Source organism: Apus apus, chromosome 4 (genome assembly GCF_020740795.1).
Source record: "Apus apus isolate bApuApu2 chromosome 4, bApuApu2.pri.cur, whole genome shotgun sequence".
Lineage (NCBI taxonomy): Eukaryota > Metazoa > Chordata > Aves > Apodiformes > Apodidae > Apus > Apus apus.
In genome coordinates, this window is record NC_067285.1 from 15,662,668 (window position 1) to 15,682,122 (window position 19,455).

At 34.7% G+C, this 19,455-nt stretch overlaps 1 protein-coding gene across 1 annotated transcript in view; it reads left to right on the plus strand.

Moving 5' to 3' along the window:
• KNDC1 (kinase non-catalytic C-lobe domain containing 1) overlaps positions 1-19,455 on the plus strand; it is a 61,101-nt gene that overhangs the window by 36,240 nt on the left and 5,406 nt on the right. Inside the window, exons 10-24 of the mRNA XM_051619256.1 lie at positions 1,402-1,560; positions 1,911-1,988; positions 2,605-2,698; positions 2,875-3,037; positions 3,127-3,962; positions 4,069-4,213; positions 5,786-5,877; positions 7,760-8,163; positions 14,596-14,689; positions 14,807-14,904; positions 15,186-15,397; positions 16,709-16,822; positions 17,235-17,382; positions 17,639-17,818; positions 18,957-19,172. Of these exons, the coding sequence (XP_051475216.1) occupies positions 1,402-1,560; positions 1,911-1,988; positions 2,605-2,698; positions 2,875-3,037; positions 3,127-3,962; positions 4,069-4,213; positions 5,786-5,877; positions 7,760-8,163; positions 14,596-14,689; positions 14,807-14,904; positions 15,186-15,397; positions 16,709-16,822; positions 17,235-17,382; positions 17,639-17,818; positions 18,957-19,172 (3,033 nt within the window). The remainder of the gene's footprint in view (positions 1-1,401; positions 1,561-1,910; positions 1,989-2,604; positions 2,699-2,874; positions 3,038-3,126; positions 3,963-4,068; positions 4,214-5,785; positions 5,878-7,759; positions 8,164-14,595; positions 14,690-14,806; positions 14,905-15,185; positions 15,398-16,708; positions 16,823-17,234; positions 17,383-17,638; positions 17,819-18,956; positions 19,173-19,455) is intronic.

Here is a 19,455-nt window from a genome sequence, read left to right on the forward strand (position 1 = left end):
TCGGTCTTTTTTCTTTGACTGCCTTGATTCTGCATTCAGGTTTTGAAAGGCTTCAGACGCTTAAACTAACCCTGAAATGTAATACAGCAGTTTAACCATACAATATATATTAATAATCCTAAAATCTTTATGCTTTTTTTTTTTCTTTAGAAAATCTGCAGTGAAAATCTTTTTTCCATGTTTTTCTACAACATTATATATAGAATAAGCTGACCTGTTTCTTTGGCTTTTTTTCTGCTATATGTGTAACTTTTTGGTTGTTATGATCATTTAATTAAAATTATGGTATAAGAATCAAGACTGTGTAGTGTTAGTCACAATAATTGAACTACCTCAGTAAAAGGAATCTTTTTTAAGAGTTTGCTGGATTGGATGGCAAGTTGTTCCTAAATAAATAAATTTAGGTTAAAATTGTCATCCCGTTGGCCTCTTGGAATTCCAAGCCTAAGGGGAAGATTTTATTTTTTTTTCTTTTGCTGGAACTACTTTCTTCTATTTCAAATATTTTGGTACCGATTAGTAGCTTTCATTCAACAGTTAAAATGGTTCACAGAACTTCCTTGTTACATTGTGTTCATTGCTGTTCATTTTGCTCAAAAGAGTGCTAGAAAACATTGTTTTATGGAACCACATAATTTAGTACTGTGCTTAGTTTTCTGTCCCTTGACCCTTTTAAATGTCTTTCAGAGGCAATGTGAAGAAGAATGGTGCTTTAACTTTGGCAAAATTACATTTGTAGTACAAGCACTAAGTAGACTAAATCTGGCTCTGGCTGGAAATTGTAATTCGTGAAATAAAACCAGAAAGCTTGTGAAGATCAAGTACTTTTCAAGGTCCCTCATCATCGCAGCTTCAGTTCTTCTAGCTGCAGGTGGCACAATAATTGCTAAAATAAATATACAATATGTCATTCTTCTGGTTGGTGTAGTCTCTCTAAAATATAACTCGTGCTGGCTAGCTTGTAATTAATGTGTGCCATTTACTTGCTGAATTATCATGACCTGTTTTAAGTAAATTGCAGCTGGCCAGGTTTTATGGTAGAACTCTTAAGGCTTGCAACAATCTAAGTTTTTAGATGAGAAAGGAGTTCTTCAAAATGATTCTAAAATCACCTTTTTCCTGAGCAATTCTCCTAGACAGAGGATAAGACTAATCCTGTCTGTTCCAACAGTAGAAAATTATCTACTGTTACTGGCCCTGTGTGCATAACAGCTGTTTTTTTTAATGGGCTGGGATTTTCACCAGCATCTTCAAAAGCCAGCTGTGATCTGTGCTTTAGAAGCTCTAGTCATTATTTGTTTGCAGAGAATGAGGGGAATTTTTGAATAATTTTCTGGAATTGGTTGTAAGTGGAAGCTGTGTTTAGTCTATTTACATCTTACCTGTCTCTTATAATAACAGGTCTGCATTTATAGTGTGGCTGCAGTTCTGTGGATGGCTGCAAAATACAGTGTTCCAGCAAGTCAGAAACTAGCATTGCCAAGAAAGTTTAAAAAACTTCTTCTGGATATGGCAAGAAAAAACCCTGAAGAAAGACCTTCTCTAGCTGATGCAATTAAGGTTACTTGATCTAAGCAATTTTATGTGAAATTTAGTTGTGTCTAGAGTCTCATTTTAGTGATTTGAATATCAAAATATTATTTTAGTTTTGGCAATAGACCTATATCTAATTAAATTATCACCACTCACTTTGGGGTTTGTTTTTAAAATTACTTCCCTAGGGACTTAGAGGGATGTGGGTTTAATTTATATTAAAATTGTCAGTAAGGTACTTGGAATAGGTTTGTTAAACTTCCTAAACTTAGATTACTTCTAATTAACTAGCTCAACTTTGTCCTTATCCAAGAATACCTCAGTTGATTGAAAATTTCTTTACTGACTGAAAATTATAAATTTTTATTTTTTTATAGACATGCAATCATTACTTACTTGAACAAGGTATAAACAGCAAAAATACTTTGGCATTGTTGAATAAATCTGTCTTTAAGGTAAGACAGTCACCTTTTTTAATCCTCTTAAGTTTTTTTCAGTTAATTCTGTAAATTGTATTCCAGTAAGATTTTTGATCCCTGCAAGTATAATCAGATTTGTTCTCTTAATGATTTTTTGTTTGTTTGTTTGATTTAATTTTCAAGTGGTCTTTAAGAATTGCTCTTTCTGGTTTTTGCTGTTGGAGTCATCACTCCCCAGATTTTGGTGCCCTGGCTCCACAGTCTGCATGGGTGAGAGCTCAGAAATAAAAACTAGTGACTTAGTTTATAATCACTTTAATTTGTCTCCCCTCTTTGCAGAACAGAAGACATTAAAATAAAAGTGACGCAGCGTTGAGTCAATCCATAGAAATAACTTTGTTCAAAACTTTGATTACCTGAAAGTTCTGATTTGAAACAGAGGGTTATCAAGGTTTCCAAACAGTTCTACCAGTCCTTAAAGTAGCATGACTGGGTTGCTACTTTGCAGATTACAGAAATTGAAAATCCTGAAACTATAGGTTTACATGGGGTTTGTTGGTTTGTTTGTTTGTTTTTTCAAATAATGTGCTGAGCAGAATTTTAAAACAGAAATGCTAATAAATTTAGTTTGAACTTTGTTTTTTATTATTAGACTGTTGAGGAAGAAGTAATCTCTTCTCAAGATCATGTTGCTTTTGAATTTAAAAATGAAAGCCATGAAGTGGACTCCTCAGAATCAAGTCTAGGTAAGCAGTCAGACTCTTTACATGTTTCCTTTGTTTTAATATTCTGTAGATCAGTTCTCCATGTAAGATTTTTCTCGGTCAGGTACACAATTGTTTTTTCTACCTAAATTGAGTGTTCTTTACCTTCCATTTATATTTTATATATTGTTCATTTCTCTGTTTTGTTTTGTTTCTAGGATTTGTGCCTATTAACAGTGAAAGTAAACTTGTAGCAGTTAAAGGACCAGTACCATGTCAGATTTCTCTAAATTGTGAGAAAGCTACATTACCTTTTGCATTCACTTCTCCTGCAACTCACTTTAAGCCTATTATTCTGCAACAAAATGCAAATATAACAAAGTTAGTATATCCTAAAGCAAAATAATTTGAACTTAATACTGGTTAAATCTACTGAAATTGCCCTAAAAAACTTCTTTGTTCCTTTTCAGAGAGGTTCCTACACCAGTTTCTGACCAATTCAAGAAAGAAACAAGAGAAGAAGATCATATTGACCACAACAAATCAGGATACAGAGAAGACTCTAAAATCTATGATACTGAGGACACAGATGTCGTTGAACCTGCACCTGAAATACCTGAGTGTGATATACTAGTTCCAGGCCACTCATCCGAAGTATCTTCAGAAGAGAAAAAGTCAAGCAATGCATTTAGTTCTATAGTTACATTACCATCATCTTCCGATTCCTCACATATTCTACAGGAAAAGAGCATTTTATCTGAAGTTCCTTCAAACTCCTTAGCTTGCCCTAGATCTCCTAATTTTCTTCATATAAATAACATAATTCTCAAACAGGACTCAGAGAAGAGAGTTTTGACATTTGTGCCAGTGCATTTAGCTGTATCAGAGCAAATACCAAATAAACCTCTTAGTTCAAGCATTGCTTATGATTGCTATCATAGTTTGCCAGTGCTACTTTCAAGTACTATTGCAAGTTATAAAATGAGCATGCAAGCAGAAAATGATGCCTCCCTTTGCAAAGTGCAAAGCTGTGAGACTACTAATACACTGAAAAATTTTGATATAAATAACCCGGTTATTAAAACCAACTGCCAGGAAGTTGAGTGTGCTGCCACTGTAGACAGTACTTTCACTGAAGAAGAAAACACCTCAGGAAATCAAGACAATTCTCTTCTCTTTGAAGTTGAAGTCCTGCCCCAGCAGAACAGCACAAGTGACACTTTACTGCAGAAAGTGGTTCATCTTATACAAGAGGAGTTTGCATTTGATGGCTATCTAGAGAATGGAGTTGAAGTTTTATATATGGGTATGTACATTTTCTTCTGTATAGTATTATCATTGATGTGTAACATATTCTTAGTAATGTCTGTTTGTTTTGTTTTCTTTTTTGTTTGTTTCTTTTTTTAAACAAGGGAACTTCATTTTAAGCTTAAAGGAGATTAAGTTTGGTGTGTTCTCTGCTACAATTTGTGAGAAGTTTTGTGACCTGTATTGGGATGAAAAATTGCTGGAGAATCTCTATCAGGTAGTAAATGGAGAAAGACCTTCACATTTATGGTAGGTGTTTTTGAACTTTTTCCTTCTTGTATATCAATTTAATGCTTTTCTCCCTACCTTCTAGAAGCAGGAGAGGATATGCAGCTTAACTTTAGGTATCTTTACTTGTTTCCTGCCAACTGTTAATTTCCCAGTCTATTACATACTTCAAGACCTTCACCATAGCAAACAGTGCTTAATGGCTTATCAGAAAATATTTTCTGTTAAGTTTCTCTGTAACTCCATCTTAGTATAGCTGAATAATGGAGACTGAATTCTGATCAATATTGTTTCCAACCATTGACGGAGAGCTTCATAGTCTTGTTAGAAAGAGACTGTTAAATCAGAAGTGAAATATATTGTTCTTTTACTGTTCAGTTTACATATTCTGTTTGAGTCTAGTTCTTATACATCCTTTTGTTCTATTCACACCTAAGAACAAGGACATTAATTTAGCTTTGCTAGAAATGTTTTACTTAACTGGTTTAGTTTGAGTGTTCCTCCAGGCAGTCTTTTATAAGTAGCCTGTAAAGTGAGAAAACACCAGCTTGTTTCCACATTTTTACTATTTCATCTTCAATAACTCACCTACCTGAAAAGTAATAAAAAGCATTTTGTTTTATTGCAGCTTCCAAATGTAGCATACTCATAAAAGCTTTTTACTGAAGGCTGTTGTAAACAGTAATCAATTTATGTGTGGAAGTTATGTATGGCTTTTTTTGTCTGTCACAGTCTGGAACCACAAATTGGAAGTTTTAGCAAAGAAGCTTGGCAGATATAGTCTAGAAATCTTCAGTGTTAGAAGATGTATAATCCCTACAGCAAGTTTCCAAGAGAACAGACCTCCAGATATCAGACTCTGACATGCTGGCCTGTTTCCTGTTTGGGTTGGGATTTTTAAAGAGCTATTGAGAACTAGTTGGAGGTTAGGGTCTTAATTCCCCAGAATTGAATCTTATGGTAGGAGAAACTTGAGCTGTTGCAGCTGAATTACTGGCATGTATGAAGAGGTCAAGCTTTATATTAATTTTTCGTACAAAGTAAAGGTTTTGAAAGCAGGAGTGGAAGGAAATAATCTTTTATTTTCCAGTATAATAATAGAATTCTAACTTTCAGATCACACACAGGAACTGCTTCAGAGTATTTCTGAGATACTGCTTACTTAACATTCTTTATTAATTGCTAAAGAATATAGCAGGTTTTAATTGTTACCTTCTTTGACTTAAAATTATCCTTGTTAGGGATGACTTAAAGTCAGACTGTTAGCCAGAGGTTGAATCCTGAGTGCGAAACCCATCACAGTAGTGTGCAGTCTGAGTTGTGCCTTCTGTTAGTATCTGTTCTGATACTTCTGTTGGAATTTTGCCAGGTTCTGTAAAGTAAAATCTGCCTCAGTGTGCTTTACTGTCCATTTAAAAGTTTTTTTTCCATTGCAAAATAACTACTGAAGCTGAACATGCAAACTTCAAGAGGTAGATAAATGCTCTGAAGCCCTTTACAAACATGGTAGAGTAATTTATAAGATGTCATTTTACTAATGTAATATAAAAGTATTTGTAACATTATTTTTCCCTTATCATCTTGTATTTCCAGCATAACTGAGACAGAGGATTCAAAGTGTGGTTTGACATGCCAAGATCTGAAGAAACCTGATTGCTTTTTGGCAAGCAGTGATCAGACAGAGGGTGAGAAGGGAATTCACGTTTCTAGATCTTTGTGTGTGCTTGGAATCTATCAGTGACACAAATTTTGAGAGATTAGCATTTTGAGTGTGTCTCTTCAGGAAAACACCTTAGCACTTCTGAACATTATCAGTAAATCTGAACATTACCAATGCCCTGGGGACCTGTTGTTTTTTATATGAAGCTTATATATGGCCAGATGTCAGTGAGAGGGATGCCTGTATCATTTACTTACTTTTATGTACACAGATGTGTCTGTCAAAAAACTCCCCAAATTCTAACTGCTATCTTTGGTTTTCTTGTGTTCATCCAGGAGATGTTCTAGTGGGATGCTTTAAAGTAGGGGAAGGGAAGGGAAACGGGACAGTCTTACTGAGTCAGCTCCAGGCAACATAGCAAGCTTACCTAGGCAAAGAGGTGAACTTTAGAAAATGCTTATGACTGCTTAGGTGTTACTGAAGAAGCTGAGGATTGATTGAGTGATGACTGCAACAAATGTGGTCCTTTGTTGTTCATTTGTTGGAAATGAAACAAAACTAGGCAGTAAAATAAAATGTATTAAAATAAATGTATTGTCAATAAAATTATTTATGAATTCTGAGGAAGGGAATTGTACAGAAATATTGAAATTGAATTGGTTTTAGATTTAACTATTCATCAAAAGGGTTTTCACAAACAGATAAAAAATAATAATCTTTACCTCTCTCCCAGGAGTTCCTCTTGTTCCCTATTTTATCCACTGAAGTACCTTTTTAAAGATAGATCGTAAAATGAACAGTGGGTCAAATGATTTGATAATCAAAACTGTTTTGCCTTTTGATCACAAACTTTGTTATAGGACACCATTTCAGGACAGTCACTGAAGTCATATTAGTGGATTGTTTATTTGTGCTTCTTTCATGTGGGTTTTGCATTTTTCCTGGAATACTTTGTGATTGAAGGTTTCATGAACAAGTTGTATTTGGTGGTGTATCAGTATTTCTTCTTTTTTTCAAGATAGTTCACCAAAGTTTCAGCATTTAAACCTAGTTACTTTGTTTTGAGCAGAGCTAAACTGTGTTTTCTTTATACAACAGCTTATACCCCTACATTGTTAACTTTTCTGGCAAAACATACATTCATAGGTTTGCACTTGGCTACTGTCATTCTGTGTTAGAGTATTCCATTTTGACTCAGAATGATTACAGCTAGACTTTCCCATGGATAATGTGGGATCTCTACACCAGTAATTTAGGTCCATTTGACTCCAAGGTGGCATGTCTGAGCCCTGGAGGGTTGCTCAAGTGAAAAGGAGACTTGTGGCAGGTGTAAAAGCTCCTGTCAGCATCATCCTAACCTTTGAATGTCGCTTCAGTCCCTCAAGGTCGGTAGTAGCTGTTACAACTCCAAAGAAATCCCATCATAGCTCAAGTGAGTGAGTTCTGTAGGAGTAGAAAATTTAACATCTGTGTCCCCTTTGGCTGTATCAAGTCTTCTAGCCCTCTAGGTATAGAATAAAAGCTTCAAGACTTATGGATGGAAAAAACCTCAAGAAGTAAGCTTTTTTATAATGCATGCACAGGTCTGACATATTTAACTTTTGTTTCGAAGCTTCTGTACTGTGCTTTGGTTAAATGCTTTTTGTGTATGCACAGAACAATTTTTTGCAATTTTTGGAAATGTCTTGACCAAAGCTTAATAGTTCCAAAATGTTTTTAACCTTTATCATTTTACAATGTGTCACTGAGAAAAAGAAAGCACAGAGCCAAAATATGTGTATAACACTACTGTTAGAGGGCATAGGTAGTCTCATAACTGTATTTTGTATGTTTAATGTGTAAGTTCAACAAAGCATGTGTCACAGCACATGACCATTATTTTTTTCTCCCTTGTACACTCTCTTCAGCAGAAGGAGAAGCAACCTCTGATGTGAAGGCTGAACCTATGATAAATACATCATTAGCAGAAATGGATTTTGATGAGTCACCTTCAGATACTTTCCAAGAAGAATGGAGGCTGCAGAATGATATCTCTGTAGAAAAAAAAGGGCAACATTTACAAAGCAACAACTGTTGTGTTGGTCCAGGCTTTGCAGAAGAAAATATAGAGCCACAGGAAGAGACCATAATAAAGATAGCTCGAAACAGCTACCTTGTGTCTCCCAATCTACCTGACTTCCATAGCTGTAGTCCTGGTTGGAGCAGTGCATTTTATGGAGCTGAATGTTTTGATTCAGAAGTTCATAGTTACATGAAAAACCTTGGAAAGCAGAAATCAAGTGAGTCACAAAATATAGATGCTAAAAAAGTGGTGAGTACATTGATTTAAAATCATTAAAAAACCTCTTTACTTGCTTGTTAAAAGTATGATATTTATTGTGTTTTAGTGAGTGAAACCTTTCTTTTTATAAATATGGATTATTAGTTGTTTTAAATTCCTCAAAATGCATGATGTCTTATCAGCACAACAGAGTAAGGGTGGAAATCCAAAATAAAGAGCACTGACATGAAATTGATAACCACTGAACTAAAGCTTTTGCTGAAGTTGACTCAATAAGTACCATCTGCCATATGCACCAACGCCATGGTGGTAATACAGAAAAGAGCTAAGAATGGCTATGACTTGTGTGTATTGCAGAATCTCAAGAGGTCCTCCTCCCTGTCATGTGCTCTGAGCCCTTTTTCTTCATCATGGTGAATTCCCTGATAGTTTCTCACGGTTTGCCAGCAAAATTATAGTTATTTGCTCACATCTTCCCTTGGAGGTGGCTCATCATTGTGATGAGTGCAGCCTTGTGCCTTTTAAGCAGCTTGGGGGTATGAGGCAAGCATGGATAAGGGGGTGAGTTACTTTAGATTAGCAAGGTCTCCCATTGCCTTAAAAATCATATTGATCACATGTACTTAATTTTTACGTTTGTGCATCTGGCTCTGCAAGCTTCAGTTTGAAAATATATTTGTAAATATTTCAATTTAAAAGGCACAGGGTAAGGATGATACATGAAACTGTAGAAATCTGTATAGTCGAAGCTGGATTCGTGGCAAGAAAATGGAAAAATTGAAGTACATGAGTTATTAACACTGCAAGACCTACTAGCGCAGGGATACCTGGAATTCTTTTGGGTCCCTGAGAATGGTTAGTTGTCTAGTTTGTGTATCCTTATTGTTTCTGCCAGATGTATGTTTAATAAAGATGAAGCAGGAGTTTCACTTCCCTTACGGATTTCCTTACTATGGGCAATTAGTTGAATTTGTTGCTTTATTTTAAAGTGAGCGTTGCAAAATAGAACTGAACAACTGAGAACACATTATAGACTTTATTTATTTCAGATAGCCAGTTTAAATCTCAGTGGATCTGTTTATATATATATTTTTTTATGAAACACTGTGACCTCACTTCAGTTTTCATTAAAATCATAACTATTTTTATGTTATTATGCAAGTTAAAGCCTAAATCATTGAGGATTTTCTTTTTGTTTTTTAGTTCCTTAATGTTCAGGTGGAAGTCTATAGGAGAAAATGGCATGAGAAACTTCAGCTACTGTTGGGTTTTTCTAAAAAATAAAAAAAAATAAAATTTAAAAAGAAGTTTTTTGAACACTCAAAAATTTATATCTACTCAAAAATGCCTGTTTCTAATCCTAAAGGTCTGTTTAATCCTGTGTAAGCAGCCAGGTAGAGGAAAATGGGATTGTGTAATCTGCCTTACTTGAAGAACTAATTGACTGAAGAACAGATTTTCAGGAGTAAGGAGTTTTCATAATCATCTAAATAGATTTTTCTGTTTCAACAGTCTTTTTTGCTTTGAGATGTTTACAGATGACTCAGCAATTTAATTATTTTGAATCAAGCTATCTTCTAAGCATTTGGCAATTGCTTTCCCTATTCAACAGTCATACAACAAAAATGAAGCAAGAAGCACTGTGGAGCTTACAGTCTGCTTTGGAATTTGCTTATGAAATGAATGCATTATACATTATACATTACTACTGTTTACATTAAAGCCTATAAACTTGGCTAACCCAACAATCATACAAGAGGCTAGAAGGAATATAGTCATGAGGTGCCTCTGTAGAAAATTATATTGTGTTCCTACCCAGTACATTCCACTGCAGGAAGATTATTATGGATACAAAATGCAATTAGTTCAAGTTAGTAAAAATCAATTTAGAGCACAAGAGAACATGAATTCCAAGAACTGAAAAAGATGGCTGCTACTATGAGGATAGGTGAACTAATCTTTTTTATGTTACCTGGAATTAGTGTGAAATCTTAATACTGGGACAAAAATGAGAATCTAATCTTATTCTGCTTTAGAAATGCAGAAATAATGTCTGTGTTCTGGACCACATATGGGGCCAGGTTCACAAACAAGAATAAAATAATTATTTGCAGACAACAGAAGCTTGGTATCTTATATAAATAGTCTTCCTAATTTGTGAGGTCCCTGTGTGTCCAAGTTATAAGGAATACAAGTATGAAGTGTCATCTTCAATCATGAAGTCAAACTCAGTTTATAGATTACATACCCTTTTATAGCACAGAACTGTTTTGAATACATTGAAAAGAAAAGTTAATTTTCACAAAAAAACATGTATGTACAGGTGCATATATTCTCTCTTGTACTGTTTATATAAAGAAGTCTTGATATATTAGAATATTCAGGTATATAACCTTAAAAATATTTTTAATAATATTGTACTAAATGTTACTTCATAGTTTTTATTAAAAATACTTTTTAAGTGTCTTGTAAGTACAAATTCAACAGACGATAGTTGAAAATACCAGTTATGTTTTTGTCTCATTATTATTTTTATTTCTATTTTTGCCCTACCATCGCATCAACAACTTTAATCTTTCTGCTGGTGTTACCACAACAGAAAGTCATTTCGTGAGACCCAGCTTTTTCCAAATGTGTTGAAAATAAAAAGTTACAGAATCATAATGCTTTGACTGCAGCAATTTTGAACGTTAAAGAAAACCTTTCTAAAATCCTGCTTTTTTCCCAACTCCATCAGTTTTTACAATTTCTGAAAGAAACAATTAGTAGTATTGTTTAAATGAGATGAGTTTTAACTGGCCAAAATATATAAGAAATACAAGGAATAATATGAAACTGAAATCTGTTTTTCTGCTGTTGTAGCAGTCAGTGGACAATGATCCTTAGCTGTAAGACAATCAATTACCAACATGTAGGTGATGAGCTGCTCTACCCGGCTTCTCTCTGCTGTCTCTTTGCTGCCCTATTCATTAAACCAAGCACTACAAATCAGCTGTGAAAATGTATAGCATTATTTTAATCCCCATACCAGCAGCTGGCAAAGACTAGTTCAGATCTCATTTTGAACAATAGAGATGTTGCTGGTACTGTCGATAGGGGTAGCATTTAACATTTAGAAGTCCTTGTGTATTGTACCTTAGCATAGCTAACAGCTGTATTTGTATAGCAAACTGTTTTCAGCTAGTTTTAGTTTATAATATGAATGTTTATATATATTATACTTGGAGTACATGTTGTTTAGAAAATAACTGTAGTTGTTTATTGCTGGCATATATTAAGTGTTAACACTGTTATGTATAAATAATGAATGAGCTGTGGAAATGTCAAAGGAAAGATGCACTGTCTGAACCAAAATATTGAGAAAATACAATAGTCTCAATGTAAAAATTAGCATGAGTAGAAGCTCAAAACAGTTAAAAGTTAGCCAACTTCACATTGTAAAATCTAGTGGAGAAAACACACATCCCATATCCACTCCAAGCAGACTAGAAATTCCAATGGAAGGCTTGGAAGTGGCTGTTTCAAGCAGGATGTTGGTTTGAGTTGCCAGAGGAAAGTTCTGTCTCTCTTGCAAGGTAGAGCTGTTTGTCTCCACCCTATCCTTCCTTATTGAAATCTCCTGTAAACCAGTTTTATTTCAGAAATGAGTTCTTTCATTAGCTGTAGTCTAATTTTCGGTGTCTGGCAAGGATTATATCAACCTACTTTTTGCCCCAGGTCTGACGTGTTTTTTTTAAGGCAGCAATAAGATTGCATTGATTGTACAGCATTGAGGTAAAAGTGTGCTAAAGCAGTGTTTAGGAGCTGCTGTTTCAAGGAGTGAAGATAGCTTGACTACATTTGTCCTAACACTCCTTTCATAGAGATAAGTCTGCTTGGTCAGTTTGAGTATAATCTGCAACTGGAACTGAGTTCTGAATGAGTCTAACCACAGAACAAGTTTGTGTTTTGCAGACGTACATCTCATTAATACGCCTGTCTTTCCAGTGAAAATACTTGTATGTTTCAAATGTTTCTTTTTTCACCTTCTGAAACTAAATGCATTTAAATTTTTTTAAATTCTGTATTTATAAATTTATAAGTAAATTTGAGAACATGCAAGTTCTGAGAAGCTCTGAGTGCCAGAATGTATATTCTGCCATAAAAATTAATAACTTTACTATTTTTCTACTGGAACCTGTAAATATTGGGTAACCTTAGATAGGTTGTGATTTAATAAGGTACAAAAAGTAAAATGCTTGTTATGTGATTTAAAATATCAACAGTAGGATTGATCTAGCTATTAGCTGTGTTTTGAAATAGCATAAAAATTAAGATATTTATGGATAAAGGTGACACTTTCAAATGTCATCATTAACGATTTGCTGTGTAGGTTCCTATCAGATAGTTAATTGCAGGTTTTAAGGTTCACAAAGGTTAATCTACATTTGGAAAAGTTATTCCTTAGTCAATCAAGTATATGTCCCCTGCCTCACATCACCTCAAGTCCAGGAGCTGCTGATTTTACACCCTGACACAGAGCACATCCAGGCAAACCAAGCCAAGTCCTTGCACCTTGGTAAGAACAGGGAAAGGCAGCTGCCAGGGCTGTCATTTCTCCAGGTCAATGTCCTTTTTGCCCATAGTAGGTTTCAGTTATCCTCCAGATTTCATAAGATACTTACTTGTAAGAGTCTCCACCAAAGTTCAGTGCACACAAGCTGTGACCAGAAAGTTTCTAGCACAAGTTTTACATATTCTCGCCACTGTTTTCCCTTTTCTGTTCCTTTTATCTTTTCCTTTCCCTTCTGTCAATATTCTGCATCCTTTGGTGGAGCCACCCTTCAGCACTGAAAAAACTTACGCTTCAAGGACAGATTGGAATTTGCAATTTTCCCAAGTAAGCAAAGTCACTCTATCATTACTTTGTTTCTTAGACTAAGGTACGGTCTATAGAAAAGTGTCCTGAGAGATTAAGTGTACTTCAGAGGGAGCAGAGCAATTGAATAGTTTCATAAAAAATGTTTATATTCTGGACCTACCTAAAATTAAAGATGTGGAATAGAATGGGATTTGCTAATTGTTACTCACCTGAAGTTATTCAGTGGACAACCCACTTCTGTCCATCAGATTCCAAACATCAGTAAATGACCGCTCTTTCTGAATCCCTTTCTGTGGTCATAATCTCTTAATCAACCTGGTTTCACTTTAAGTGATGAAACAAAACCAATTTTTTAAATAAAAACAAGCAGTTTTCAATTCAGAATCTGGGTAAGAGCTTTTCTGTGCTTTCACTGTTCCCTATGTGACACCAGTGTAGTGGTACAAATTTAAAAAATCCACAGGGCTTCTGTGACTCTTGTTGCTAATGAACTGTGTTGTTAAACCTTTTGAGCTTTTCAGAAAAACAGCGACAGGTTTTTGCAAAATTCAAAGTAATTTATAGTAAATCCATCCCATTAAATGTAACCTATTTACCAATCTGTTGTTTGATTTGTTAGCTCTGAGCTGTGTGTTTTCAGATTGCTGTGCTTGTGGGAGTTCTGTCGGCTGCATTCAGTGAACTTCCTTCATTTAAAATGCTGCTTCATGTAACTGGGTCACTGGTAGTTAGGTTAGGACCCAAGTGCAAAAGCCACCACTTTATAAAACAACACACATCATGTTTCATAATAAGAAGCTGAACCCAAAGTGGATGCCCATTTTCATTGGTTGGTAAAATAACAAAACCTTTGGTATGCAAACAAGTATAAATGTTTAAATTTAATTTGATATTATTGTGAGAAGAAAAATATACTTTTGTTTTTATACATTGGTTAAGTTAGGTAATTCTATACATGTTTAGTTTATTTTTTGAATATATAAAATTCATAAATATAAAATATGTAAGCTGAACTTCAACATTAATATGTCCTTTATTTATAGAGCAGCTCTGCTGTCTGCCTTCTGACTTGGCTGTTTAATATAATGTAATGACACTTGTTTGGAAACCGTTGCTTTCAGTCAAACATCCAGTTCTTGCTGCAAATATAGGTCCAGCTGCTTAGCAGAGCATTTCTGGGGTCTGCACTGATTTCGAACCCCATAATTTTTAATACTGGATTACCTCTGAGTGTAACTTTAAAAAAATGTTCTTGAAAACAACTAGTTAAGTGCAACTATAATTAAAGGCATATTTATATAAACGGAATCAGTGGGGTTTCATAATACGCAAAGCAGCTGCTGAACTGTGGCATAACTAATGCTTTTCTGGGCACAGGTGATGCCTCTGTAACTTGCCTGTAAGCACAGCTGTGTAAGGTAGTTTTTCCTAGTAATATAGTAATTATATTACCATAGTAATACTTTCCTATCCAAGTAATATATTCCTGTCTGTTTGGATGTTCTTTTTTTAATATAAAATAATTCTCATCTAAAACTTAGTTTCCTACTAGAAGCTTGCATTTACTGTTTGGATCAGAATCCTTTTTTATCTTTAAACAGGAATTAGAACAATTACTAATGATGGAGACAAAAAATTACAGAAAGACTATAAAGTTTTACCAGAAACTATTGCAGAAAGAAAGAAGCATCAAAGGTAAGATTACAGGAATTTGCCAGTAATTAAAAAGGTGCCTAGCACTTTTAAGGATTTTTTTTTTTCCCGTGAATCAAAATAATTGATGTTCTCATGCTTTATGTTTTAAATCTAAAGGTCTTGAAACTAAATCTATGTTGCCCAAATTGAGGGGACAGCTACAGGAGATGAAATCAAAAGTGCAGTTTCTTGAACTGGTGAAGAAATACATGCAGGCAAGTCAGACTTTATTTTACTTGTGTTTCATTTGTCATTTCATTGCTACATCTGTCTAGTTGGCTGCTCAAGTAATTTCATGAAATGTGAAATGTTTTGAGTCAAAGTGCCAAATCAAGTGGGATCTAAAAGAATTATTCAAATAGGGTAATTGCTACTAGTATTGTTAAAAAGCAGTTGTCTGAAATGCAATTTGCCTTTAAATCTACTGCATTTTGTGTGAATTTTCCTCTTTATTTTCCTACACTTTATTTTTTCATGGCTTTGCATCTTTGAGCAGATCATGTGTGCAGAGCAGTGGGGTGTGGAATCCTGTGTGCTGCCAACAGTCATTCACAACAGGAATACTGACACTGTGGATGTGGCATCTACAGATGAGTCATCGTTGCTTCTTTACTATAAGACGGAGAAACACCCATGTCATAATCAAAATGGAATAAGAGTTCTGCAGGCTGGTACACCACTTGGTTTAATGGCTTATTTATATTCTAGGTATAGTATATTTTCCACATCCTTAATTAAGAGTGGGTTGAGGTATAGTTGCTAATTCAGGAAAAAGTAATCTCTGTGATAAATCCTTGTTACTCATCATTGCATACATTCTCCTTTCTTGTATCAGGTTTAATGTTATTACTGTGAACACTAACTTACAGAAATGGACATGGAAATGGCAAAAGACAGTCTGATAAGAAATAAGCCAAACCACTAACTTTGGATTTGATTAAAACTCAAAGCATTTTATAATAAATAAAAAACTAATAACTTTAAACTTTTTTATCCATTATTTATTTGAGGTTTTGCTCTGATAATTACCATGGAACCAAGGCTTTATGTTACTGCTAGCAGTATAACAATTCTTTAGAATGTGTGATTTGGTAATTCTTAATTAATAGGATCTGGATGTGAAAACACATAGATTCTGTTTTATGGGTTTATTGCCCCAGTTCTTGGGGAGTGATCAAGATGCTGGCTTACCTCAGGGCTTAAATGGGGACAAAGATGTTCTTTAATCTTCAGCTAGGGTGAGTACAGTGTTGTTTTAAGGTACCTGAGAAAGACCATCAGACTTGTGCCACTGTAGAGGAAGCAACTTCCTCCTGGCTGCTTTGCCCAGCTCATCATGACTCTGAGACCCAGTTGTTCATCCTTAGTGCTGCTTTTCCTGGTAGTTAATATTTTTGCACAAAGTGCACAAATTGTTTTGGAATCAGAGCTTTCACATTCATCAGACCCAATCTTTCATGTTTAGCCGTTAAGCCATCAGAGAGACATGACAATTAGCCTGTGTTAACACCTTGAGAATGTGTGTGTATATAGCTGAAAAAATGAAACATTTATCTTTTATATGTGTATAAGTATATCCTGTTGTTAAAGCAACTACTGCTCTAGCTAAAGCTACAGGAAATATTTTCTTGCTTAAAGTATCTAGTTCTTATGCTGTTATTATAGTAAAAATCTCCTAAAGCAACATCATGTGGGAGAACAGAAAAAAAATAATAATTGTGTTCTTCCATACTGTTTAGAATTTAATTTCTGATAATAATGGAGCTGTCAAAGTGGTTCCTCATACAATTGCAAGGAGGGAATTTATTTTTTTTTAACAAATTATGCTCTCAGTGTTGGCAATCACAGCATTTGATGTGCAAAAATAAAATAAAAAGGAACCAAGATTTTATGTGGAGCTGGAGAATTCAAAGTCTCTACTAATTCTTGATATTTTGAGGGTGGTTTTGCTCTTGCTGTAATCTAACACAGTAAGAAATTGTGTTCTTGCTTGTCTGAAGTTTTTCTTGTCTTTCACAGAAATGCATTTCTAGAAGGTTATTTACAGCAGTTTCTTTACACATTTCGCTATTTCTGCACACAAGAAGAATTTCTGAAGTTTCTTCTTGATAGAATCAGCAGCACTTTAACCAGGTACAGTAATTTCCTGTGAAAAATATTGTCAAAGCACAATTGACTTTTCCCCCGAATGGCAAATAGCTGTTTCTGAAAAGAACTACTTAATTAAATTGATTTTTGATGCTTGTTTTTGTAAGACTCTCTTGACAAATAAGAGTGAAACTAGAGCAAGTGCTTACTTTTTTTTTTTTACTTTTTTTTTTTTTTCCCTCTGAATCTTGAGTCTTTTTCCAGTCATTCAGTGATGGATTTTAAGTACACCCACAGCTTTGTTTCCGTAGCACCATGGACTCTAGAGACATAAAATGTAATAATTTAAGATTGTACGGTCAATACCAAATAGTACTTGTGGTGTTTTCAACACTTATTTTTAAATTGGAATTGGATGTCAATTTTGGTGAAAGAAATGCCTTTTTCTTCTCACCAGTGCAAGCCTGGATCCTTCCACATCACTTACCAAAATATGTAACCGCAGTTTCTACATCCTTCAGGCTTGGATTGAAGACTGCTACAGTGTAGACTTTGCAACAAATACTGATCTTTTGTGTACCCTCAAAGAATTCATTTCTTCCAAGGTGAGTCAGAATTTCAGCAGAAGCTTTAAGAAAAAAAAAAAATAATGCTGAAGTCAGTTATGGAATATGTAAGATTGTTATTACAAAAAACTGTCCTAATTACAATTAAAGTAAAAGAAAAATAATGCTGTATTTGACATCTATGTTCGATCTGTCTGGTTGTGGACAGACATGAATCTTACAATTCTATTGTGTATTGCTTATCATTTATGGAAAACTGAGTTCAATATTCTCTTGACCTGTTCTGCATTGACAGGTTGCTCTGTTAAGTGGCTATGGTGAGAGTTTGATGTCATTGCTTGAGGATGCTTCTGCCAGGGGAAGTGGCAGTGTTCATCAGTGCTCCAGCATGGATAAATGTGAAGATGAGGGCGAGGAGGACAGAAAAACATTACATTCTTTATGTAAAAAGCTCTCAGAAGATGATTCCAGAAAGGCATGTCTTTTCTTCAGATTACAGTATATGGAGCACATTTCCATATATTATTTTCAGACAAAAACTAGAGAAGCCAGCTTAGCGTGTACACCCTGATTTAGTAAAATTTATGTAGCTGCATTAAAAATTTTCTTTTGTAGGTATTAAAGCCTAAACAGTTCTATAATTATGGAAGTCATCTTAAGCCTTAATTTTACCCCGTCAACTGTTTCAGTAATATTAGATGAGATAATTAAAATTTTGAGAGGAGTTGGACTCTTCATCCATTATACTAACATGTGACTCATAGTTACTAGGATGTAACATATTTTCTAGTTCCCCCTTGTCAAACATTAGTACTTTTTTATTAGGCTTATATATTTTTAAGTCTATAAATATCTGAAAACAGTGGGGGATGATTCCTGCTAGAATTTCAAAACTAGCTGCAAAAACTTTTCTGAACTTTTGCCTGTATTTACTGGTTCATATAGTGTGCTAGTGAAAAGCAACCCCAGAAGCTGGAGCAAACTGTAGGCTTTTCCTGAAAAAAGTTCTCTCTACAGAGTGACGAAAATGACATGTGGAAGTCAAATGTATTGATAATATGCAAACTGAATTTAGAATCAGCCTCTTAATAAAGGTGTAGAATTCCATAGAGTCTTATGGGGATTGAAACAATAAAGGGCAAGCAGAACAGAGAAAACATGGACTTGTTGTATTTTCATTGCACTGTAATGATACTGGATGTTGAAAAAGGGAAAAGAATGGAAAGAAAACAAATATTTACTCAGAAAAGGCTGTTTGATTCTAAGCAAAAAGGGTACAAGAAATAGTAAGAGACAGTAAGAAGTAAAACATGAAATATGAAACTTCAGAATATAAACTATTTTATGGCAGCAAACTTGAACATGCAGGATTTTTGATTGTTGATTGAGATCTGATAACCTCCTGCTCAGACTCATCAACTGGGTGTATTACATTAGCTTAAAATAGCAATGTTGAATAAACCAATTAGTGTCTGGGCTAACCTTGAAGAGCTGAAGAGCTTTGCATCCACAAAGATGTTTCTCTAACAAAACATTTCAGAAAGTTAAATCAAGGGGATACATGATGTTTGCTTTAGAGAAGTTGTAGCTTTACGTACTTTTTTTTTCTACAGAACTTCAACTGGAAACTTACCAAAGGTATGGGACCAGTTGCACAACATCAGAGAGAGCAACTGTACACACTTCCATCAGTTTTGCCAAAGCCATGCTATAACAGTTTTACAGAAGAACTTCCAGTCTCCTTTGCTAAAGCAGAAGAAGTGGGACCATATCTCTTAATTGAATACAGTGCGCAACAGCTTTGTTGTCAGCTGACATTACTGCAACAGGTACAAAGGACTAGGTTTACTTGGAAATACAAATAATATCTATCATTGTACTTTATAGTCAACCTCCTTTCTCTACCATTTCTAAACCCTATTTGAAGCTTATTTCATACTACTTCAAAAAACTTTGAATTAAAATAATCTGGTTTTCTCTTTAAATCTCTACAGCAAAAAAATCAGAATGGCTAATTCTGTCCTTACGCTGTGATCTCTTTGGTAAATTTGCTGAAGGTAGACGGGGGGAGCCTCTTGTCATTTTTTTCATCCCAGAGCATTTTGGCAGAAC